General features: G+C 40.1%; 1 protein-coding gene across 1 annotated transcript in view; it reads left to right on the top strand.

Annotated features, from left to right (window-relative positions):
- Nucleotides 1-26,901, top strand: part of SORCS3 (sortilin related VPS10 domain containing receptor 3) — a 620,373-nt gene that overhangs the window by 428,533 nt on the left and 164,939 nt on the right. The window contains exons 6-7 of the mRNA XM_017851830.1: nt 9,282-9,346; nt 24,901-25,019. Coding sequence (XP_017707319.1) covers nt 9,282-9,346; nt 24,901-25,019 — 184 coding nt within the window. The remainder of the gene's footprint in view (nt 1-9,281; nt 9,347-24,900; nt 25,020-26,901) is intronic.

Here is a 26,901-nt window from a genome sequence, read left to right as displayed (position 1 = left end):
ACCAAAACAGAATGGTGCTGGTACAAAAACAGACTTAGACCAATGAAACAGAATAGAGAGCATGGAAATGAGGCCACACACCTACAACTATCTGATCTTCAACAAAGCTGACAAAAACAAGCAATGGGAAGAAGACTCCCTATTCAATAAATGGTGTATTGTATATTTCAAAATTATAAAGTAGATTTCACATTTATTTTTTTACCACAAAAAATTATAAATAAATGAGGTAATGGGTATGTTAATTAACTTGACTTAATAATTCTACATCCTATACATACAGTATATCAAAACTTCACATTGTACCCCATGAATGTATACAACTATGATTTGTCAGTTAATATTAATAAAATTATCATTTTTAAATTTAAATGTCTAGCTAATCAGTTTATAAAGCATTCATACTTTGACCTTATGAATATTTTACCCTCAATATTTCCCTCATGCATACCCCAATATTCAGTGTTTTAATTCCTAGGGAAGTTTTGCCTTGGAAATAATACTCACAAAGAGAGAAAAACACATATGATCTTGGTCCTGCCACTCCCTTCCAAGACCAAGAGCTAAGTGTATTATGAAGAGGCCGGTACTAATGTTCTAAATTGGATTCTATGGCCACTGACACAAACTCTAGCTGTGTCTTTACAAAGGGTTGGTTTCTGGTCTTTGGCATGAATGGGGTTGGATGGGATTGTGATATTTCTAAGGTTGTAGCATCCAGCTCTCTTGAGGACTGTTGTGGCTGGGTGAGCGGTTATGGTTCCCAAGAAGTTCCTGTCTGACCTATTTTTTATGGCAGGATTTGGAGACTGTTTGCACAAAGTGTTAAGTTGCTAAAAATAAGTTTGAAGCCACTTGACCTTTTCTGGCACTTCTGTTAGTAACACCTATGAGTGTGTGGTTCGAGGAGCTGATTCCATTTCTTCCCTGGAATTTTGGCTGTGGCTTCCTGCTTCCTTTTGTTTCCTGTGTCTTTCTTGGTTTTTGGTCAGAACTCAGAAGGATTCTCAAATATGGAAATTTTCAGATGATTCTTGTGCTGTTACTGAGCTCATTAATTGTTATCCAATTAATGACAATACCCTCAAGAAGGCGAACAATCTAAAGAGAAACGTGACCTGGGACACAGGGAGGAAAGTGAGATCTCTTTTGGTCATAAGACAGTTAGTCTTTGAGATGCAAACACATGCTTATGAAGTTTTTCCAACAGAATGAAAGTGTTATAACCATTCACTCAACAAGTATTTACTGATGATCTACCATGTACCAAGTGCTGTGGTAGGATCAATTGGTACACTATCCAGTAAAACCCTGTGAGGTCAAGCATTGTGTCTAATAAGGGGGAATAAAGGTACTTGCAACCCAGTACAAAGATTTCTTCACTGGGGAGGAGACCAGATTGTTAGAGGAGCCTTGTCAAGAGTTGGTTCCAAGGATTTGTGATGTACGCTTAATCTAGAGAGGGAGAAGGTGCCTAAACTGAACTTCTTAGTAGCAAGGACTTTTTATATCTAGTGCCTTGAACACCACTACCATCATTAGTTACTCAACAAATGTAGAAGTATCAGTGGGGGAATTGGGGGAAGAAGACAGGCAGGAAAGTATATTATTTTATCCTGTCCTTTTAATAGAAAATAATATTGTCATCGCCAAAATGTAAAGACTGCATCCTATGTGTCAGACACTGTTCTCAGGAATTACTACTTAGCTCATTTTAATTCTTCTAACTCTATGAAGTAGGTATTATGAACTTCCATTTTATAGATGTGGAAACCAAAAATCATTTGCATATATGTGATGAAGAGTTTACACAGAGGGCTTGATCGTAGTTACCTTCTTGAGGAAGACTGGAAAAATCTACTGGAAAACATTAGTTTTTCCCCAGTCATGAATGTTAGTCTTCAGAAAATCCCTGTGGTAGAATTCATGATTGAGTAATTTTTTTTTGTTTTTTTTGAGACAGAGTCTCACTCTGTCGACCAGGCTGGAGTGCAGTGGTGCGATCTTGGCTCACTGTAGCCTCCGCCTCCCGGGTTCAAGTGATTCTCCTGCCTCAGCCTCCCAAGTAGCTGGGATTGCAGGTACATGCCACTACACCCAGCTAATTTTTATATTTTTAGTAGAGATGGGGTTTCACCATGTTGGTCAGGCTAGTCTCAAACTCCTGACATTGTGATCTGCCCGCCTCAGCCTCCCAAAGTGCTGGGATTACAGGCATGAGCCACCACGCCCATCCCATGATTAAGTACTTTTTGAGTGTTCATAGGGTTTTCATAAATTCATACCTGATCTTTACATCTTTATTATGTCCTATAAAATTTTCTTTTATAGTCATTTAATTAAAAGTAGGAATACAGCATACTCAAATAAAGGAATTATTGATTACTTGTTTACATTAGCAATAATAATATATACTTATATGCTGAAACAATGTATCTTTACTATCTGATGCTTTCTAGAAACTTTCTCGGAGTCTTTTTCTTTCAGACAGTTTTAATAGGACGCTTGAAAATTCATCTTTACTCTTTTGCAGATATTAAGCACAGGGAGCTTTATGTGTCCTGTGGCTAGTTCTGCACTGAATACTGCTCCTGGCCTTCTGGTCTATCCTGGCCTAAATTTGGTCCTAGAAATGTGAAGGAACTTGGATGCTTGAGAGGGAAGAAGTGCCAGGGGCAATTATTAACCTGCTTGGCATATCTGAGCAGGCATGCCTCTTCTCCCCTCCTTAATACCCGTGGCAATGTCACGGCCCCTGTTACACATGCCTCACCTCATTCTATCATCACAGACCTCAAAAAAGTCAAGCCCAAGCCCCAAGTTTTCTTTTCTTCAACATGTTTAATCCTTCTTAAGGTTTCTTTGCAAAAATCTTCACTCACTACTCCTCTACTGTTGGCCCAACCTCCTTTTTCTATTCTCAACTTTTCCTTCTTACCAATTACCTTCAATGTGAGTGACTCCAAATTCATGTAGTCTAGAACCAAAATTTTCTACAATATTGAAAATGCATACAGAATAGATTTGTATTTCCTAAAATACTGCTTTAAAGGGACTTACATGTTGGGGAAAGGGAGGCAATGAGGCATGATGTTTATGATCCTTACTCTAGGAGAGATGGATGGGCACGAATCCCATTCTTCTCACCAGCTAGGAGAGGCAGCTTACAGGAGAAGTTAAGCTTATGGCTCAAAGCCACCTGCCTGATTTGAGTCTGAGTTTTGTTGCTTCATGGCTACATGTCTTTGGGCAAGTTGTTTAAGCTTTTAATGACTATTTGTGCCTTTTTAAGTAGAGAAAAAATCATTCCTAACTCATAGAGTTGATGCGAGGATTAAGAGAAATCAACATTTACATTTTAAATATGGCTAACACATAGTGTACTCTCAATATCAATGAATTGTTATTATGTGATATTCTCATTTTACTGAAGATAAAAATTAGATAAGTGATACTTTCCTTAAAAGTTCATTTTGAGAATTAATGAAGATAATGCTTATAAACACCAAACACAGGGCCTGACACAGGAATGGTCTCAGTACCCATTAGCATTTATCACCATCATTATATACACTTTCCCAAACTTTTCTATAAGTTTATCCCTTATGACTTCCACTTTTCCTTAAAGAAGAAAACTCTGAATGTTTGCATCATGTATTTCTTTGCTTGGTGTATTTGCGTGTACTTTCCTTGCATTGAGTTTCTAGAAGTGGAGACTTGGGACTTTAAGATGAGGGACCTGATTGCTTACACCCGATGAATGTCAGATAGTTTCCTGGTGAATTGATGTGGCTTGAAATAACAATAAGTTCATGGGCTTCTCAGCAGTTTGTGCTAGGTGAGGAAGTGCAGTTCTTGAATGCCTATTTTTGCTGCCTTGTTACCGGGGGGGGGCTCAGAGTGCAAGCAATTAAGCGTGTCCAGCTAAGGCAGTGCTTCTTCTTCTTCTTCTTCTTCTTTTTTTTTTTTTTTTTTTTTGAGATGGAGTCTCTCTCTGTCGCCCAGGCTAAAGTGCAGTGGCACCATCTCGGCTCACTGGAAGCTCTGCCTCCCAGGTTCACGCCATTCTCCTGCCTCAGCCTCCCGAGTAGCTGGGACTACAGGCACCCGCCACCATGCCCGGCTGATTTTTTGTATTTTTTTAGTAGAGACAGGGTTTCACCATGTTAGCCAGGATGGTCTCGATCTCCTGACCTCATGATCCACCCACCTTGGCTTCCCAAAGTGCTGGGATTACAGGCGTGAGCTGCTGAGCCCAGCCAAAGCAGTGCTTCTTAACTGGGTGTGATTCTGCCAACCATCCCCACCAGGCGATATTTAGCAGTGCCTAGAGACATTTTTGGTTGCCACCACTGCGGGAGGGTTACTGCATCTGGTAGAGGCCAGGGATGCTGCTCAATATTCTGCAATGAGTAGGACATCTTCCACAACAAAGAATTATCCAGCTCAAAATGTCAACAGTGCCAACGTTGAAAAGCCCTAGGCTAACGCCATCGGCATGGCAGAAGGTGGGCAGCGGCCTCCCTCTGTGGGCTGGAGGAGGGCCTCAGGCCACAGCTCCGATTGTGGTGAAGAATGTTCTTTTTACCCTCAGCATCCAAGTTGTTTTACTATACCTCTGGCCAGCTGAACAGCTTAAATTCCTCCCCTGTGGACCTAGGGACAGAGCAGTTTTGAAGTATAAATCTCTTACCCCTATCATTTCGTCCAAAGGGGAGCCTAATCCTGAGTAGTGCTGGAGCTCAGGAGAAATATTGAAGAAAGATAATTAGAGTCTCTGGCCTTAGGAAGTTTACTGTCTGATGAGCTGCATATATTTATAAAAATCGGCCGGGCGCGGTGGCTCAAGCCTGTAATCCCAGCACTTTGGGAGGCCGAGACGGGCGGATCACGAGGTCAGGAGATCGAGACCATCCTGGCTAACACGGTGAAACCCCGTCTCTACTAAAAAATACAAAAAACTAGCCAGGTGTGGTGGTGGGCGCCTGTAGTCCCAGCTACTCAGGAGGCTGAGGCAGGAGAATGGCATAAACCCGGGACGCAGAGCTTGCAGTGAGCTGAGATCTGGCCACTGCACTCCAGCCTGGGCGACAGAGCGAGACTCCGTCTCAAAAAAAAGAAAAAAAAAATCATTCTCTTTGTAATCGATAGCTTAAGCAAATAAATATGCACACACCTTCACAAACAAAGGCACCCTATGGGCTTGTATGTATCAAGAAACTACAAACCTGAGATGGAACTAAGAAATGGATTCAGATTTAAGGACCTTTAGCTGTGTCTAGTGGTCTATCTGTCTCTTAGTGCATTTCCCTGGTTGTGTGAACCTCTGACTCTCTGAATTCTCTAGATGTATGTGTGTAGGGGGGGGCGGGGGGGGGGGGGTGAATGTATGTGAAGCTGCACACGTGCATGAACTGTTTCTGTCTCTGTTTGTTTCTCTATCTATGTGTGTTTCTGTTTCTCTTTGTCTTTTGGCTATTGTCTTCATATTACCTCCTCTCTGTCTGTTTCTCTGTCATATTGTCATTTTTTTCTCTCTGTATATGTACATCATTTTTATATACCTGATATTCCTATCAGGCAAGGAGTATTTCTCCTGATGACCAGATTTGAGAGACTATTCTTTCCTAACAGCTTCAGTAAGAGAAGTCTTGAGGGTGTCTTTTAAGTTGTGATCACCTGATCACCATAGCCAAGATGTCTCATGACCCTACTGGATCACGCGACATCCCAGGGCTTCAGAGGGATGGGCTGCTGTGATTGACCAGCCTGGCCAAAAGCACATAGCTGCAGTCAGGTAGACAGCTCCATAAAGGATGACAGGAAAGCATACTGAGCAGACCCAAACTACAGGTGTCCATTCTAGTGAGCCAAGACCAACTCAAGAGAACAGCTTAGTAATGCAAGTGCTGGAGGATGTGTGATCCACATTCTGGGTTCTCTAGAATTGTAAAGGAGAGAGATCAGTGTGAGCTGGCGTGACCAGGGAAGGTTTCCAGGAGAACGTGATTCTTGCTTTCAACCTTGAAAGATGTGTGAGATTTTAACTAGATGGAAGGAAGTGAGCCTTCCTGTTGAGTGAAGAGTTTCTTTGTTTGTTTTATTGGTTTGGTTGCCTAGTTTTAAGCTCCCAACAGGCAGACTTTTCTTTCTTTGTTAATAGAACATAGTATTTATTGACCACAATCAGGCTTCTTCAGTATGGTGCCAGTTCTCTGAATGCTACTCTGTCAGTGACCATGGGGAGAGAATGGAAGAATAACAACTGAGAAACTTCTAATCCTGAGAGTACTAGCATGCTATAAAGAAACAGGGAGTTCCTTGTGGATTCTAGATATTAGACCTTTGTCAGATGGATAGATTGCAGAATTTTTCTCCCGATTTGTAGGATGCCTGTTCACTCTGATGATAGTTTCTTTTGCTGCATAGAAGCTCTTTAGGTTAATTAGATCCCATTTGTCAATTTGGGCTTTTGTTGCAATTGCTTTTGATGTTTTAGTCATGAAGTCTTTGTCCATGCCTATGTCCTGAATGGTATTGCCTATATTTTCTTCTAGGTTTTTTTATGGTTTTAGGTTTTATGTTGAAGTCTTTAATTCATCTTGGTTAATTTTTGTATAAGGTGTAAGGAAGGGGTTCAGTTTCTGTTTCCTGTATATGGCTAGCCTTTTTTCCCAGCACCATTTATTAAATAGGGAATCCTTTCCCCATTGCTTGTTTTTGTCAGGTTTGTTGAAGATCAGATGGTTGTAGATGTGTGGTGTTATTTCTGAGGCCTCTCTTCTGTTCCATTGGTCTATATATCTGTTTTGGTACCAGTAGCATGCTGTTTGGTTACTGTAGCCTTGTAGTATAGTTTGATGTCAGGTATACCTATGTAACCAACCTGCACGTTCTGCACATATATCTCAGAACTTAAAGTAAAAATAAAAAAAAAATTACAGTGGTCAAATACATTTAGGATACATTTGGGATACATTGGGTTAATAAAATGAGACATTTCTCTTCTGAAAAAAAAAGAAAAAAGCAGGGTGGCTTCAGACCGAAGAAAGTATTCATATAGTCCATTGTGGTGCCCTCAGTCCTCTGTGTGTCTGGCCTCAAGTATGTTACATTGAAATTTTGGCATTATCACAGGTAAATCGGTTGTTTATTAATTCAGTAAACACTTAAGTATCACCTAATATGTACTACACACATAGGTCCCGATGGTTCAAAAATAAATAAGACAGGATCCTACTTTAAAGTTTATAACCAAACAGAGAAGACACAGAAATGAATTAGCAATTGCATACATGGTTTGATTGTGCCATGCAAAGCAGTGGTCCTCAAACATGGCTGCACATGGAAATCACCTGCGACCTTTAAAAATACTGATGCCTTGGTCCCATCTGTAAAAGTTTTTATTTCATTGGTCTGGTGAAGAGGACCCAGGCATCTGTATGTTTCAAAGTTACCCCCAGGGCTATCATTAGCTGTAAAGTCTGAGAACCACTGGGATAAGGATGCTTTGGGAGCAGGGAAAGGGCTCTGCAGTGATACTAGGGAAGGAAGGACTGCTGGAGGGGCAAGGCCCAGTGAGCTTGGAAAGAGGAATGAGAGTTCGCCAGGGAAGAAGAGGGGCAGGGAGATGAGTGGATAAGGACGTTGGAGCTCTTCCTGCTGGAAGTCAGGAAGTCTCTCTAATTTTGGCCTAGTCCCTGTGTGGCCTTAGGCAGACATCCATTTTTTTCTGTGCCTCAATTTCTCCTTCAGTCAAATATGACTAATGATGCCTGCTCTCCTTACGTTAGGGGTTTGCTGTTAGGATCAAATGAGGTAAAGAAAAAGGAAATGATAGAATGTCAGTGATCACTAGGAAAAATAACCCATTAGAATGAAGCCTCATTTATTCAGCCTCTTTGAGGAAAGAAGTATTTTACATAAATGAACTTTCAGATAACTAAATTTTGACCTTCCAAGAAGTAATAATTTTATTTTAACCAATAAAATCATTTTAGTTTTCTAAAACATAACACTTGCAGCTGAACTAATAATTGTATTTTAACCAATACAAATCATTTAGTTTTTCTAAAACATACCACTTGCAGCCTTAATTTCTTAAACAGGGTACCCTGGATGCCATCAGCCCCTGTTTCTTTTCTTCTGTGCCTTCAGCTCCTCAACATAGATGTCAGCACTGAATTGTGCTGTGTTACAGTAATGCCCCCAGGGCTATTGAGAAGTGTAGGGATTTGTGGCATGGAAGATTGGGTTTTGAGTTCTTAGGTCTGTTTTTCACAAGTTTTCCGTTTCTCTTGCTATCGAAGTATCAGTTCTTGGTTCTCACCATTTTCAATTCTACTTTCCATTTCTAACTTGCTGCTGCTTCCCTGTTGAAGACTGGAAAACCAGAATACAAATCTTAGAATAGTGTACAAAATCTGAGCCATTGGACTATAAGTAAGAGCCTGCCAGAGAGAGTGGATTGTGTGATCTTTAGTAAATGAGTTTTTAACATGTGTGTTGGCTCTTTTCAGTGGGCTTTCTGGGCCTTACTCTGGCCTGGGTCTCTAATTTAGGAAACAGCTGACTGGGCTTTATGTGTGAAAGGTCGGAGGTCTATGAGGATTATTTATAGGGATTCTTAGGCCTCCATCTCCTAGGTATTGGCCAGAGACCTTTAAGGTTTTCCACTTTGGTCACCAGGAGAATTTTGTCCTTGTCAGACCAGATTTTGAATGTATATTGCCAAACTTTTGTTATTTTCAAGGCAGAAATAAAGAAGGATACCTAGGATTAAACTCAGGAAGGAAGGAGTATCTTGAAGCAAACAGCCCAAACTGAGGCAATACTGTCTTCCCCATTGGGTAGAACAGGCAGGTAAAGAGGGAGGGCAGAGGAGGAGGAAGTGGTGGAAGGAGTGAAGAAAGTTAAGACAGAGGAGATAGATGGAAGACACTGGGGAAGAGAGAACTTCTGGGAAGGTGCAACGTGGAGAAGGCCATGAGCAAGGTGTAGGCCAGCATGACTATGCACTCTGTATTCTTCTCTATTTTTTTTGAATCATTGACTCATTGACCATTCAGTACTCATGTCTTGTGACCCTTATAGGTGACAGTTCCTAGAAGCAGCCACACTGTGAGGACTGCCAGTGGCCACATTCTGCTGGTTCCGAGACTGCAGGATGGTCATCTTTGAGAAAGCGGATTTCTGAGTAGCATTTGAACCTGAGTGCCTCCCACTTGGCTGTCTGCTATCGGTGTTGTCACTGAGCTTCTGTCTCTCTCTTCCTTTCCCAGGTCGGTGGCCGGATTGGATAAGGAGGCAGACCTGGTGCACATGGAGGTGCGGACCACGGACGGATGTAAGTTCTGCTACAGCCAGGCTAGGCCCAGGGAGATCTGCCTGCAGGTCTCTTTCCTCCCCCAATTTGTGTTTTAATGACTTGGAAAGATGAAAAGCCCTGAGCTCCATTACAGCCATATCCATCCTTATTTCCCAGAGTAGGGGTGAGAAGTCCTTTCCTAAGGGAGACTTTTCATTGAAACAAACTCTCGGGAATGAATTTTCTGGGGATGTGAGTTAATGTGATGAAATTGAGGCTCCTGTTTGTAATTTCTTTGGCATCTTCAGGGTAATTTGAAGAGGAATGTCCATAACTCATCATGGTATTTTACATTCATATGGCAAATTGCAGGGACTGCCTGCTTCAGAGTATGAACCCTTTATATAGGCAACCTTACCAAAAAATGTAATGGGGCAATTATTTGCAAAACTGTTTATTCATCCATTCGAGATATTTAGGGATGGCCTGCTATGTGTCAGACATGGTTCTAAGCCCTAGAGAGAGAGAGTGATGAGCAAGTTCTATATTGTCCCTGCAAAAAAGGGACTCTTCTAGCAGTGGAATTGCAAGATTTTAAACACATGACCCACTATGTACCTTGTGCAGCTGTGTACTTCTGACACAAAATTGGACTCAAAAAGCATCATTTTGTACCAATTTAAGCATTTTATTCTTCTCAGAGTTGTTTATACTTAAAGGGTTCTTCTCCATCCAGGAAAAATATAATCAGCTTAAATAAAACATATAAAATATAATTAGCATATCTTAGATTGAGAACAGAGCCAAATAATCTAATAGTGGTGATGCAGAGGTGCAGCAGAACAAGCACCTGCCTGTGAGTTGGGGTCCTGGGCTCTGTTACCCTCTAGCCTTGAGACCAGGAAAAACTCCTTAACCTCTCTGGGCTATAACTTCCTCTATGACCCGAGAATACTCATCCTTCCCTGGAGCACCTCCCAGGATTATAGGTTAATCAAATAGATGGTGAATATTAGAGAAACTCAAAAATGTTGTATAAATGGAAGGTGATTCTGTTTTGACCTGAGTCTGTTAAGTAAAACTGCATGTGCTTTCTGCAGGAGAAATCTACTGTTGGAGGCCAACCATAGATGCATGCCATAAACATGCATTTGGGGGAATATGTTTTATCTGATTTAGTTTTATTTTTAAAAGAGTTAGAAGGTAATCAGAATTTGTTACTATATTTCTGCCACTCTGTACCCTTCCCTCCCTCCTGCCCTTCCTCCCTCTTTCCCTCCCTCCTCCTTCCTTCCCTCCTTCCTTTCATTCGCCCCCTTCCTTCTCTTCTCTTCCCCCGCTTCCTTCGCTTCCCTTCCTCCTTCCTTCCTCCCTCCCTCCTTCCCTTCCTTCCTCTTTCGTTCCATCCCTACTTCCTTCCCTTCCTGCTTCCTTCCTTTTCATCTCATTTGATCCTTGAATAGATGTAAATCTGTGAGACATCCAGGGATGACCTACACTCTTTTAAATATATTTTTTAACTGAATAGCTATTGGGAATTTAAGGAGATACGGTCACACACTTAAATTACTGATCATAAGGGTGGTAGAGTCTGGATTCAAAATTATATTATTCAATTTTTATGGCTGAGAAAAAACTGGGAGAAGAATGAAATGTAGGGGTTTCAGGGAGCGTAGAAGGACAGGAGGAGGACAGCAAATATCCAGTCTCAGAAAATGACCCACAGGCCAGTTTTCAGGACGACTCTCACATGGGCTTTGCCTCCTAAGTCAACCTGTTTAGGCCCATATTTGTGATCTATTATGGTCATGGTATTTCAGAGTTGGAGGATGGTCTGAGTTCTGACCGGGTGTAGGAATCCCTTCTCCCAAACCTCTAACAGTACTTTCTCAGGCTCCGTGAGCTCAGGCTTAAGACACATTATTTTCTGATGCTGGACAGCTCCTTTAAAAAAATGTAGTTTCTTACATTAAGCTAAAATTTATTTTCTGAACGTTCAAGAATTCTGGTCCGAATTGGGATGAGGCCTATGGTGCAGGACTTCCGTGAAATTTTATGAGATTACAAATGCGGAACACATAGAACAGTTTCTGGCCTATTGCCAGAATTCAATAATTGAATAAAGGCAGGCAGAAATATAACAGGGATAAATGTCATGTGCTGTACTTAAGTTAAAGTATAGAATATATTAGTTCTGTTCCATCTTCTAGGTTTTTAATTTTATTTTATTTTTTCATTATAAATCCTCCCCTGGAATTCTAGGGTTTTAAAATCAATTTTAATAGTTAAAAGAATGCTTTTTCAATCTAGTAAATTGCCCCTAACTCAACTTTATTTAGAAAGTGCACATAGCAAAACTGCCTTAATCTAGGCATGTTTTATTTGCATACCCTAACAAAATGCATAATGTCTTTCCTTTGTGGTATGCAGTGAGTGCTGCCTCACACTTGTGCATACACACACACACACACACACACACACACACATCTCTACCATCGTTTGAGCGTCATCAAAAATACAAAAATGTTTTACTTACTGTTTTTCCTGACATGGTAATTTAACTCAGATTTGCCCAGATTCACATAGCTAATTGGCAATAGGAACAAACAAACAAACAAACAAACAAACAAATTTGAACAAAAATCTCCGACTAGTGGGAAGGAAACTTCTGATAAAGGACATCTACAAAAGACCTAAAATTAACATCATCTTAATGATGAGATACTGAATGCTTTCTCCCTGAAGAGCAGTAAAATGGCAGGAATATTTACTCCTAACACTTTTATTCAACACTATGCTGAAAGTCCTAGGCAGTGAAATACAGCAAGAAAAATGAAATACAATTCATATAGATTGCAAAGAAGAAAATAAACCTTGTTATTCCCATTGACATGATTGCCTATGTAGAAAATCCCAAGGTATCCATAAGAAAATCTCCTAGAACTAATATGTGAGTTGAGCAAGGTTGCAGGATATAACCCATTCAGTGTAGAAAGGATATTATTTTCAATCAATGGTGTTGGATCAATTGGGCAGTCATCTGGGGAAAAATTAACTTCAACCTATGATTCACAACTTATGCAATGATTCACAACTTATACAAAATTTAACTCCAAGTAGATCATAGATCTAAATATAAAACATAGAATTATAAAACTTTTAGAAGAAAACATAGGGGAAAATTTTTATGACCTTGGGTTGGACAGAGTTTTTTTTAAAATTACGCTAAGAGCAAAATTGATAAAATAAATAATTGATAAATTGAGCTTCCTCAAAATTTACAACTTTTACTATTCAAAAGATACTGTTAAATTACTGGGAGAAAATACATGCAAATCAATGTCCAACAAAGGATGTGTAGCCAGAATGTATAAAGAATGCTTAAAATATAGCAATAAAAAACAGCTCATTAAAAAAGTTCGAACAGATCATTTAGCAAAGAAAATATAAAGATTACAAATAAACGCATGAAACAGTGCTGAACATTATTAGACACTAGGGAAATGCAAATTAAAACCATAATGATATATCGCTGTATATCTATTGTTATCACCAAAATAAACACAAATGACAGTATCAAGTATAGCACAGAAGTAAAGCAATAGAACTCTCATACATTGCTGGTGGGAATGCATAATGGTACAACTACTCTGAAAAAATATTTTGGTAGTTTCTTATAAAGTTATACAATCTTATAACCCAGCAATCCCACTTCTGCTGTATATTTAGCCTAGAAAAATGAAAAATTTATATTCACATTAAAACCTGTTCGTGGATGTCTGTAGAGATTTATTAATAATCACCAAAAACTGGAAACAAATATTTTTGAATGGGTGAAAGTATTAATAGGCTGTGGCACTTCCACAAAATAGGATACTACTCGGTATTACTCATATTTGAAACAACACATGAATTTTCAAGGTGCTGTGTTGAGTAAAACAAGCTGGTCTCAAAAGGTTACATGCTGTATTATTCCATTTATGTGATCTTATGGGAAAGACAAACCATATAGATAGAGAATTTACTGGTGGCTCCCAGAGTGGAGAAAGTATTTGACATGAAAATCATGTCATATTTTTTGCATGAAATATTTTTTAGGATGATGTCATTGTTCTGTAACCTGATTGTGGTGGTGGTTACATAAGTCTATATATCTGTTCAAACTTACAGAACTCTATGCCAAAAACTCACTGTGTATACATTGAAAAATATGTTTGTATTAAAATACTAAAATTAAAATTTCTGGTTAATGAAAGCTAGGAGGCATAGTTCCTGACTTCTAGTTCTATAGCAATTCCTGCTTCTTTTCTCATTCATTCATTTATTCATTCGCTTACTTATACTTTTACCCAATCAACATTTACTTAAAATCTATATATACTGGCCACTGAGGGGACATACAGGTGAATGTGATCTCATCCTTACCATCAAGGAGCTTCTAGGCTTGTATTTGAATGATGGACAAAGCAAATGATGGACAAGTATTAAAATGTTGCTAGCACACTTTGACAAGGACTTTAATAGAGTTGGGAATATATTGTGTTAAATCGTAAATGAGATTGTGACTAATAACCTAAGCAAGTTAGGGGAATCATCTCAGAAATAGAGAATGTTTGATTTGGTACTAGGGATTAGTAGGACATTATCTGAGCATTCTGGATAGAGAGAAGAACCTTGCAAGTTGCCAGAATCATGAGAGGTGGTATGTGCAAGGCTATAAGTTATGATCTGGAAAAGAATGAATGGAGATAGGTTGGTGAAGCTGGGTTGAAGAGGACCTATGAGGGAACAGGTAGGTAGCTTCCTGAGCCACAGTTCATGCTGCACACCGAGGTGTCTACGGCCATCCTTGCCTGTTTATAATAATAAAGCTTCGTGAAGCAATTATATTTCCCCCAGCTGCAGTCTTACATATGGATGGTACCAGTCAATCTCTGGTCACTTCACCTTCCTTTCTACCTGCCTCTTTTGTCTGTTTGTTTCACATTTAAGATACAGGAAGTGATAGATGAAAAGCTAGGACTCATTTCAGCTCATTCAGACCCCAGCCTCCATGTCTGGAGCATAAGGCAGCTTTTGCTCTGTTTCCCTGGTCCCCAATCCAGACTAATGTGGCTCATAACTTAGGAATGATTCTGAGAAATGGAGAAGTCAACTGGCTTGTCTAGTGGCCCCAGACAAGTGGTGGAGGAGCAGACTGTGACTGTGGTGGTGGAGTAGACCAGAGAGTAGCATCAGTGATGAGGCCAGGTCACGTCCTATACCCTGCTTCTCGGGGACTGTACTCTGAGCAGACAGACTTATCCAGTACCCTCAGCTCTGTGTCCAGTTCTTTTCTTGCCTAATGATGCTGGACTTGCCAAGCCTGCCTGCACTATCTGCCCAGGCAGGTAAGTGGGCCTGGGAAGGGTGTAGAAATGAATGACTCTCCAAGCCCTGATAGAGGGTTACACTGCCCTGGGCTGACGTGTGGGCACCAGCAGCCGTGAGGTACCACTCTTTCTGCTCGATCTCCATGGGAGCCACGTTTTCAATTTGTGTTTATCTTTTTGAGGAATAAAGAGATATGGTCTTTTAGCTATTCACAGGCAGGCAGACGTGGAGAGTAGAAACCTAAATTCTAATTCCAGTTTTTCCACTGAGAGGCTATGTGATCCAGGGAAACAAGTAAACCTCTCTAGGTTCCTTTTTCCTAATTATAAAATGAAGCTGAATTAATGATTTATTTATTCATTCAGGGAACAGAAGCAAGATCTGCTCATGAAACACCAATTAAATATTGCTCTATATAGTTCCCAGAGTAAGACGGAGATACTGGCATCTGTGCAAATATTAATATAGAAATTTGTGCTTTTCTTATATTTGTTCATTGGTTCACAATTCACTCCACCGTAATGGAACACTCTTCAAGTATAGAAGACAAGTGGTCCTCAAACCAAACCAAGCATTATAATCACCTCATGAATAAACACACACACACACACACACACACACACACACACACACACACACACACCCCTACCTGGGTCCCACCACAAATCAATGAATGAAATATCTCCTGGGAAAGGTCCCGGGCATTGGACTTTTATAAAGCTGTCCTGCTGATTTTAGGACATGTAAGATTGAGAACCAATGCACTAGATCTGAGCTGGTTGAACTTTAACATGCATGTGCACCATCTGGAGAGCTTGTTAAAATATATACTCCCCATTTCTCAGCTCTCAGCTGCTGCTTCTGGTCTGGGGACTATACTTAATTAACACTGCACTGCACTGAGCTGCAGGGTATATACAGATAAAAAGGACACAATCAGCACCGAGTAGCTCACAGGCTAATGGGAGAGGCAGATATGTACACAGATCATGTTGTAACACATTATGCTAAAGGCCATGGAGACTCTGCTATAAGTATCATGGACAAAGTGCTGTGGGGACCAAAAGGAAGGGTTGCACAACTGCTGAGGAGTGGCAGAAGGCTGCATGGAAGAGGCCATAGCTAAGCCTCATCTTGTGGGATGAGTTGGATGAGTTTCTACGATCCAAAGGGATGGTAGAAATGGGGTGTGGGAAAGTTATGCTAGAGCTGTGCTGTCCAATATGGTAGTCATTTAGTCACAGTGGTTATTGAGTCCTTGAAATGTGCTGTCCGAATCGAGGTGCGCTTTAAGTGTAAAATGCATACTGGGTTTCAAAGACTTATTATACTATGAATGAAAAATTGTTCCTTGATAATTTTTATACTGATGACATGATGAAATGATAATATTTTGGGCTAAATAAAACATATACATGAACTTCACTTTTCTATTTACTTTTAAAATACGATTACTGAAAAATGTAAAAGGTCATTTGTGGCTTGTTTTTTATATCTATTGGATGGTGCCGCTCTAGACTGAAGGGGCCCCGGAGAAGCAGCATAGAGCATGGCCTTTTCAATTGTGTGGTGTGGCATTGACAATTCTGACTTTGAACTTGACTCCAACACTCTGGATCTAACCCAACATAAGCTGTTCTCTTTTCTTGTTTATATATCGGAATCTCTCCTCTGGCCTAGTCCTAGTCTCCCTCTATAGGAGTCAGACTTCCTGAATTAAGCTGAAAGCATTAAATTATTGTTATTGTATTTTTGCCCTGGCAAGGTTTAAGCAGGGCAAAGCCAACCAGTTTGGTTAACAACTGTGTGAATAATCCTATTTCTGCCATGAGATTCAGGATTCCAATGGCTTTTCCTCCCATTCGCTTCTGGAATTCATCTTTCTCTGAATGTCCCTGTACATGCTTTCTCTCTGGCACAGTTACTCAGCCACAGACCGACAGACAGAAGGACTCACACACCCTCCACGTAAGAGGAAATTGAGTGTCAATAGAGTATTAACTTGATGTAAAAGTTGGAAAACTAACTCTGTCATTTAGACCTTGGACACATTTCTTAGCCTTCCTGTGATCCCTCATCTAGTGTTTCACCATTTGAAAATACTAACAAGTGTTAAGAAGTATTTTTATAATTTATTTTTTTCATCAGTTTACTAATGAAGATCTTATTATAGAGTAAAATTGACAACAAGGGAGATTTCAGTTCAATGAACAAAGCAGTAACAACAGACAGTACCCAAAGATGATGTGGGCTGCTTTGTGAAGTAGTGAGCTCCTCTGCATGGAATTCCCAAGTATGGTGTCCCATGGCACACTGTGATAAGTGAACCTGAACATGGGCAACACATTTGAAGCATCTAGACATTCTAGAAATGTGCAGAATCAAAACCTGTAGAACATATGCCACCATCCTTTGTCTTCCTCTCATCATCAACCCTCATTAAGCAATCGTTGCACTTCTTCTAAGACAAGATAAAGCCTAATACTTCTTAACAGAGACTCCAGGCATACATAAGTAATCAAATGAGCTTGGCACACAAGTGAAACTATTAGCTTTGAAGACTAAACTCTAGGCTCTAGATACACATATTATTGTCTCTTTAAAAATATTGATTAATTCAATAACTTTGGAATTGTGTGAACTCAGAGCTCTAGCAGCTCTTTAAGACTTCAGAGGCCAAAATGAGGACAAAGTGGGAGCTAAGGCAATGGGGCTGCAGACTACTTGCCTTCTGTTCAATCATAGCAGGCACAGTAAAACTCACTTTATGGATGGAGATATAGGATTGTCTTTGATAGAAGGATTCCAGAATCAAAAAGTCAGAACATATAAGAGATTCCCACATTATATTACATTCCAAAAGGCATCAAATCATATAACAACTTGCCCAACGTCACATAGACAGCCAGTGACAGGGAGTGACCCAGTATGTAGATTCTAGTAAAATACCTAGCCCAGTTTTTGTTCTCTGTTTAAAATACATAAAGGTTAGGATCACAGGTACTGGTGTAAAATCACCTAGGTTCAAATTCTAGCTCCATCACTTCCTAGAGCTGTGGAATTTAGGTAAATTACTTAATCATCCTGTGCCTCAATTTCCTCTGCTATAACAGGGAAATGATAATAATTGTAACTCCCTGGGTTGTTGCAAGAATGAAATGAGTTAATGCGTATAGTTCCTAGAACACCAAACAATGCAGAGTGAGAAGTCAAAAATGCTGCTATTGTCATTGTCATTGTCATCATCATCATCTTCATATAATCATCCTATTCGGGGTCAGTTTATTTAGCAGGGACAGTGGAAAGAGCCCTGAATGGGATGGTAGGACTGCTGAGATATTCAGTGTCACCATGGTTTCTAAATATCTGCAACTGCCAGATTGCCTCCTGTGCCATCAAGAAGACAGATAATGACGGGGTTCTCCTATGGGAGATGAGAAGTGTCACCAAAGCTCAAAATCCATGAACTCAGTAGAAGGAATGGAAGCTCCCTTTTATTGTTTGTTGCCTTTGTTTGTTTTTAGAACCTATTATGCCTCAAGCTCTGTATTGTGTATTTGCAGCAATATTACTTCCTTCCTTGTCTTTTTTTTTTTTTTTTTTTTGAGACGGAGTCTCGCTCTGTCGCCCGGGCTGGAGTGCAGCGGCCGGATCTCAGCCCACTGCAAGCTCCGCCTCCTGAGTGTAAGCCATTCTCCTGCCTCAGCCTCCCGAGTAGCTGGGACTACAGACGCCTGCCACCTCGCCTGGCTAGTTTTTTTGTATATTTTAGTAGAGACAGGGTTTCACCGTGTTAGCCAGGATGGTCTCGATCTCCTGATCTCGTGATCCACCCGTCTCAGCCTCCCGAAGTGCTGGGATTACAGGCTTGAGCCACCGCGCCCAGCATTCCTTCCTTGTCTTTACAGATAGGTTAGTTGCACTCCCCAGTCAAGAAAAAGGATGCTGATAGAAGCTAAATAACTTTTTAGAGTTACCTTGAATCTGCTTGTTTTCACTTATTTTCATTTGAGAGTTGATGTGACATAAAATAAACAGCTCGTGGGTATTTCTCTAAGAGAAGGCCTGAAGAGCTGAATTTGCTTTTATTCACAATTTTAATTCACTTTTCAATTTCTGACAATAGGTATATTATTACCCAAAGGCATGGAAGTTGAGTAAATCACAGAAAGTTTTTTCTCTGAGATGACAGGAAGCTTGATGTCTAGGAAGTTTGAATGCTTAGTAATTCTCAAAGGCAAAATATAATCACAAGTCACCATGTAATTAAACATAACAAAATGTATAAGCTTTTAGTGACATTCAGTTCAGTTTAACCAGCATTTACTGAAGCTTTATAAAGTCAGCCCAGGAAGAGAAAAGTGGCTACGATTTTATTTCTGCTGGTAAAGAGGTGATCCTTTTGGAAAGGTATGGCAGAGCCAAACTGGACTTTACAGTTACATTTGTTGATGTAGATGAGGGGCTTGACTTGATGAATAGAGAAAGGCTGAGGCTGAGTCCCTGAGTCCTGAGAAACTTCGAGCAGAAATACAGCTTCTTAGGAAGAAAAGAAGGCTAAGGGTGTCAGATTGTTTCCATCTCTCCTCCCACATTCACCAGTTCTCTAAGCATCCTAAGGTATATTCATTTGTAAATGGCCTGTCTCCATCACTGGCATAGGAATCTTCTGAGGGCAAGAATCTGTCTTATGTTCTCTGCTTCCTGGAACTTCAGGATGTGTCTGACACCTGCAGCTTCTCTATACACCTTGAGCCAATACAAAAGGAATGAATCAGTCAGTATGGGGCAGCCCTTCTCACCAATGAGATCCTTGGTCCCACGTCTGTAGGGTGAGAAGACATGGATGCTGGCTCCATTTAAGTGATGTTACAACACTCCTAAAGGTCCTGCTAGCTGTAGAGCTAGTTTGAAATAGGAGTGCATATTTCCAAATAGCAGAATAATCTTCTATTCCTGGTGCAGGGAACAAATCCTTTGACTTTTCATTTTTGTAAGTAGAGCAGTGACCACACTAGCTCTTAGAAATATATTAGGGAGACATTTTACATTTAGAAATACATTAAGCATGAAGATTAACCATTTAGGAAATCAGTCTCTGGTTTTTACATAGGGATATCCAAATGAGATCTTTCTACTGTCTGTTCTTTCTAGTTTTTCTTTTGAGGATGTTTCAAAGGAGAGGATAGAAAATAGAAGTTCAAGAATAAGAATTAATCAAAGTCAATTCATTAACATGCAATTATGTCACATATTTCATGAGCTTTGCTTACATAAAAGTCCTTGTGCATTTTTAACTCCCTCATTCAAGAATTTCCTTTCACATAGCACAATTTCACATCCAGGTTAAACTCAAGGGTTGCCTCCTCTTTGAAGTTCTCCTTGATTTGTCCAGCGCATATACTTTTTTTCTTGTCCAAACATCCATTGCACTTAAGGTAAACAATGATTTAAATTCAGAATATAACTTCACTGTAGAACCTGTGATATCATGGTCTTTCAATTCTCCACAACAAAATAGGACACTTACTATAAATTGAATCTACAAAAGATGCTGAGAGTTGGATTCCTTTCCCTTTCTCTTCATAATAAAAAATAACTGACATTTATTGATCTTTTAAAATGTATCCACAATGTGCTAAGCATTTTTCATGCAACATCTTATTTAATCCTGATGACAGTCCTCAGAGGCACATACTAAATTGTCTGTGCCTCGCAGCTGAAAAGCCATGCTGCTACTTGGCCAAGGCCAGTCTGCACATAGTAAGTCCCGGATTTGATCTCAGCACTTTCTAGCTTCAGAGTCCTTGCTCTCAGAACCACTGGAGTATGCTCAAGAGATCTGGACCACTTTCATTTTATCTGGTGTCGGGTGTTATTAAAAAACAAATAAGAAGACCACACTTATTGGAAGCCTATTTGGGGATTTTCAGTTATGTCATAAATACCTTTGTGAATTTCATCATAGAATATAACTGTGTTCAGCCTCATTTGGAGGTAATGTCTAGAGTTCTAATTTGAGATATTTTACATATGTGAGGTTTGAACCAAATGATATTCCCTGCTCACCCTTGACAGCCACAGTTCCTCCATGGCCCTCAGTCACTTCCGTCTGACCACTAGGCCTGCCTGACAATTTGGTTTCCCTATGCCCCTACTTTGGTTCTCGCCTGGCAGAGGGCACTGTGGCACTTACCCAATCTCTATGTTTTGAAAAACAAAAGCATTGAGACTTCCAATATTTGAGTCCAGCTAAGACTGCAAGGCCACCAAATTTTAAGTGATTTTCAAAAACTCATTTCAGTGCTGTCTTCCTGTTAAATTGGACCTTTCATGCCATGCTGAGCAGTGGCAAGTAGAGAGCGAGCCAAGAAGTAGGATGAGCTTGGCACAGCATTATACTTGCTATGGGCCAAGGTTTAGGTAGGTTTTGATTTTGTTTGTGGTGGCCTTGAATACACTTGCTTCTTTTTTCAAAGTGTCCAAATGAGAGAGTGGATAGTAAATAACCAGAGGGAAATGAGCCAGTGTGTGGGGATAAGCAGGTGTCCCCCTGTGTGTACCTTTGATTACCAGTGCAAGGGGCTTTCTGAGACACTGGCTGATAACAAGGAAGCAGGTTGCCATGTCAACACCTGTGGTTTCTTTACATGTTTTTACTGCAGCTTTTCATTGTTTTGGTGCTTTATTCTAGGAGCAAATTGCTAAGACTGGATGGTTCCAAGAATATTCCTGGTGGGCTAGCAATGTGCTCCAAAGCACAGCCTGGGCTCCCTGCCTTCCCCTCTCCTCTCAGCCAGAAGTGGAAATCCAGGCCACTCTTGGCTCTCTCTGTGAACCAAGACAAAAAGGAAGGGACGTACAGGCTGTCTTTAAAGAATGTTGGACAAGCTGGTCTTGCTACAGGGTCAGGGAATGAGGGTAAGAAAGCCTGTCTCTTTCCTTGCAAGGAAGGTCATGACCAAATTGCAGAGCAGAAAGGAATATAAATCATTGAACGTACACACACATGTTCGTTGCAGTGCTATTCACAATAGCAAAGATGTGCAATCGACCTAAATGCCCATCCACCGTGGAGTGGATAAATAAACTGTAGTACATATACACCATGGAATATCATGCAACCATATAAAGGAATGAGATCATGTCCTTTGCAGCAACAGATGGAGCTGGAGGCAATTATCCTAAGCAAACTAACACTGGAGCAGAAAAACAAATACCACATGTTCTCATTTATAAGTGGGAGCTAAACACTAAGTACATACGGACACAAAAAAGAGAGCAACAGACACCAGAGCCTACTTTTGAGGGAAGAGGTTGGGAAGAGGATGAAAATAGAAAAACTATTGGGTGCTGTGCTTATTACCTGGGTGATGAAATAATCTGTACACTAAATCCCACAACATTGCAATTTGCCTATGCACATGTACATCATGGATCTAAAATAAAAGTTGGAAAGAAAAAAAAAAAAAGCAACAGTGGCTCCTGGGTTTCATTTGGAGTGTAGGTTTGTTTTGTTTGGCCTCAAGGTGTTTGGCCTGTACCATCTTTTATATTTACATTAGCTCTCAACTAACTTTCTTTCTCTCTCTCTCTCTCTCTCTCTCTCTTTCTCTCTCTCTCTTTCTTTCTTTCTTTCGTGAGACGGAGTTTTGCTTTGTCACCAGGCTGGAGTACAGTAGTGCAATCTTGGCTCTGACTCCCTGGTTCAAGCAATTCTCCTGCCTCAGCCTCCCGAGTAGCTGGGATTATAGGCGCCTGCCACCACACCCAGCTAATTTTTTGCATTTATAGTAGAGATGCGATTTCACCATGTTGGCCAGGATTGTCTGATCTCCTGATCTCTTGATCCACCCACCTCGGCCTCCCAATAGCTGTCAATTATAAAAGTTAGGAAATTTAGCATTTAAAAAATAGAGGCATTTAGCTTTTCTTAGTAACTCAGAATGTCTTATTTTTGCATATGAATTCTGTGTGGAGGAGCAGTTCCCCCTTAAAAGAGGCGAATGTTTGCCCTTTGAGTGTGGTCTGCGCCGCTCCTCAGAGATCCCTGACACTGAGATCTTGTGCCAGCCACCACTTATCATCTACCCCCACTAATTTTACTCTCATACATAATTCGCATGCCCCCTTAAGCGTTTGAGTTTATTAGGATAGTTGTAAAGGCCTGCCCTGTCATACAAAGTTATTCAGGCCGTATCCCAAGGCACTCAGCATTAGTGGTGGTTTTGATGCTGGGAGGTATTAGCCCCAGCTTAGATTTTAGAGATGCCTTTGGCTGCTTGTTTCAAGTCCATCCAGTCTCCAACTCATCATCCACATGGACCCTAGATGTGAAATGAGTGCAGAAGTAACACAGATGACAAGAAAATGTCCCAGGCAAATGGTGCAGGTAATGGAGGGAAGAGAAGAGACTTGAAACACTTCAGAGGCAGAATTGTCAAGGATTAGGAACCAACTGGATTGTATGGGATGCAGAAGAAAGAAAAGTTTAGAGGCTGGAGCTACTGTGCAGATAATTGCCACTGGGGCAAATGGAATCAATGCTAGACCTAGTCAGATTATAGTTATCGAAGCAAACAGACATTGCTCAAATTTGAACATTCAAGAAGTAGTTATGTATAGCATGTAATGAATTCATTTCCCATTAAAATATTTCTTTCTTAAAGTAGCATCATGTTTCTAAATTAATATGTGTAATAACTAGCTACATATATGAGTAAACCCCTTCCTAGACAGAAGGTTCTTCTAGAATGGAAAATCTCTAATTCATTGCCTTATTCCTAGTACCCAAACAATACCCAATATGTAGTGTGTGCATAAGAAATACTTGTTGAATCCATCCATCAATTACTTAAACAGAAATAATTTAAAGTACCCATAGTTTAATCTCAATTGTTACATATTTTTGCTTCTGTAAGCCTTTTGCTTTTATTTATCTGCTGCCTACCACTCCCTTCTCTGTAGCCTCTGACACCTCTGCACACATACGCACACATACAAGGAAACAATTGCATTAGGCAGGCATATGCAATAATGCATGTGGTTTTAGATAATAAGATTTCTCTACTTTTGATCTTAAAGTGATTTCTACTTTCCATTTTATCATTTATTTTAAATTTCATTAAATGAATAATAACCTTTTTTAAAGTAAATTTTATGGTGGATTCTTCACAGAGACTGACCTGTAGTTTTTCCTTAATTAAAGAGCAAAAACTAAATGGATTGCCTTTCCTTGGATAACCTTCTAGTCATAATCAGAATGCCTTTTGGAGCCAAAGATTTCCCATTCAGCTACAGCTGGTACCATGCATTTTTTTGGGTTCCTTGAGGCGAGGGAGGAGGGTTCAGCTGTTGAGATCTCTAGAAGATTTTTACAAGTAATTATGTAAGTTTTGTAAATGTTATATAAGAAGTGAATGCATTCTTGTTGTAAAATAATAAAATGTATGTAATGTAAAAGCAAAGGTCCCACTTGAATTTTGTCTACTTCCTTGAGTCCGTTTCTTTGCCTAAAAGTAATCATAGCTAATTTTTGTATGTATCCTTTAAACATTGTTCTATGCAGTATGGCACAAGCCTAATTGGATCATACTATATATGATGCTAACTAATTTTTAAAAGATTGCAGAAGAGTGCGTTTTGGAGAAATTACCATGTTAAAGCATATGTATCCACCGAATTCTTCTAATTGCAGCATAGTACTCTGTCATATGCATGTATCTCAGTTTATTTAAGTGATCATTAATTCATGGGCATTGAGCCTATTTCTAATTTTTCACTACTATGAACAATGCCACTGTGAATATCATTGCCTTGACTCTTTCTGAAAATATGAGTCTTTCTCTAGAAAGCATCTAGAGAATTAGAATTCTCTAATTAGAAAATTAGAACAGATTCTCCTTGAATTAGAATTACTGATGTAAGACACGTACCTTTAAAATTCTGATACGTATTTCAAATTTGTTCTTCCAAAAACCTATACCAAATTACTCTTTCAGCAGTATGAAATGAGATGAACTATTTTTCCACTTCTCTGTCCAAACTAGATATTATAATTTTGGGGAATTATTATAAATTCCGTGGACAAAAATATGAAATCTCACTGTTATTTTAAATCACCTTGTTGATTCCCCCATGAAGTAGAGCTTTGTGTGCCACCTGGGGCTCCCTCATGGTTTTCACTTGTATCTAAGCATCATTCTGCCCTCCTATTTCAGATGCTCACTACCTCACCTGCAGGATCCAGGAGTGCGCCGAGACAACTAGAAGTGGGCCCTTTGCCCGCTCCATTGACATCAGTTCCCTGGTTGTCCAGGATGAATATATCTTCATTCAGGTAAGTACAGAAAGTGCAGTTGGTGGTGGGAGGATGCATCATTGAAGTTGGCTGCCTGCTAGGAAAAGGAGGGTGGCTTTCCCAAGGTTGTGAAGATGTGGAGTGGAGACACTGTCCCTCCTTTGCTTCAGGGACCCAGTCCTCTGGGGAGAGCCCGGACTTCTACTGGTTTTAGTGATGCACTGAATCCTTCCATTGGATTGCCATTTTATAGCACAGGAGCTGTCTGAATTGACTAGGTCTTGGACTGGGTTTGAAGTAACTTAAAGCCAAATTTCTAATGGGGGTTGACTTTAAGTAATTTATCAAAGCCACATTCTATTTCCACCCAAAGTGACTTGTTTAACTTGGCAATGAAAATCCCCTATAAATTAAGCATCTTCAGGATTCTTTTTCTGGAAATATCTGGTATTCACTAAACTTTCCCCTTCTTTCCAGTGCTGACTACTTCCTCAATGTCCATGTCCCAAAGCATTTACTCCCAGAACTCAGTCTTGGGAAAAATTAGATGGGACTCACATATTTAGGCAGACCAGGGAGGCCTTCTTTTACATTTTGGGTCTTGTTATCTCTATTTTGTACTATGAGGAGGTACAAAACAGGGCAAAGATAAGAGGAACAAAAGGTAGTGCTCCACCAGATGACTGACAGAGGGTGTGTGTGATAAATCAAACATGGCATTTGCCCGCAACCTTGATTTCCCGCACTCTGCCTTCCCATCCTTCTATTCTCAGTTGTTTTGAAAACTATTCCCACGGGAAAGTTGAACTTTGAAAACTCCCTGAGTTTGCTCAGACCTAAGCACCCGAATGACCTTCTGTACCTGACCCCTGGTATTTCAGTCCAGATCAATCCCGTCTCTTCTAGGAGGCTTTCTATGAATTTCCAAGCTCAGTGTGATCGCCATCCTCTGAAACCTTGCAGCTCTATGGTCTATACCATTCCTCTAGCACACAGGCTATCGGAAGCCATTACTTATTAAATCTCAATGGATTTGTCTTCTCTCCAAATTGCATTTTACACTCTCTGAGAATGGGGACAATATTTTATACATACAGTTGACCCCTCTCCCTTAGCCCTAACAAGATGTCTTTGCATATCAGGGGTGTTCAGTCAATATTTGTTGTATTGAACTGATTGTAGGCATCGCAGTTACTTCTCTCTATAACTTAGTTACATAGATTTTTGAGGTCTAGTAAAATACAGGAAAAATAGCTAGCCACTCAAAAACCATCTTGAATGAGGGAGAGAAAGAGGAAGATTCCGTGGCTTCAAAAATCCCTGTTTTTTTAGCTTGACTGAAAGCGTGAAAGCCTGAAAGCCAGAATCTCAGGATTGTATTTCTAAGTCTTGGCAGGCCAACGGCACTTTCATTCTCTTATTCATAAGTGTTTGTTTATTGAACACATACACTGCAAAATACACAGCACCAGTCACTACTCTAGGGTTCCTCAAATTTCTGCCCTTGACCTGCTTCTCTACCCAGTACTCACTGCCTGAGCAATCCCCTGGTTTTAAGGACTATCTCCAAGGTTTGATCACTTTCAAGTCAGTGAGCTGTGACATCTACCATGTACTGCAGCCTTCCGTATCAAATAACCAACTCAACGTCCCAACATAGACGTTCCACAAAACAGAACCAACAGGTCACACTTGACCTTGACCCTTACGCAGTTTGTGGCACAACCCCTACCAGGTCAGTCAAAGTCAGTCTGTGTTGCCAAATTAAATGAACCCACAGCCTCTGTTAATATCACTCTTTGTGATTTCTCTAGTGTTTCCTTTTATTCCATTCTCATTGTTATGGTCCCCATTTAAGGCTTTTATCTCTTTCTATGTAGATTTTTTTTTTTTTTTTTTTTTTTTTTTTTTTTTTTTTTTT

Source organism: Rhinopithecus bieti, unplaced genomic scaffold, assembly GCF_001698545.2.
Source record: "Rhinopithecus bieti isolate Rb0 unplaced genomic scaffold, ASM169854v2 scaffold_31787, whole genome shotgun sequence".
In the NCBI taxonomy this organism is placed as follows: domain Eukaryota; kingdom Metazoa; phylum Chordata; class Mammalia; order Primates; family Cercopithecidae; genus Rhinopithecus; species Rhinopithecus bieti.
This window is presented reverse-complemented; position numbering and strand designations above follow the sequence as displayed.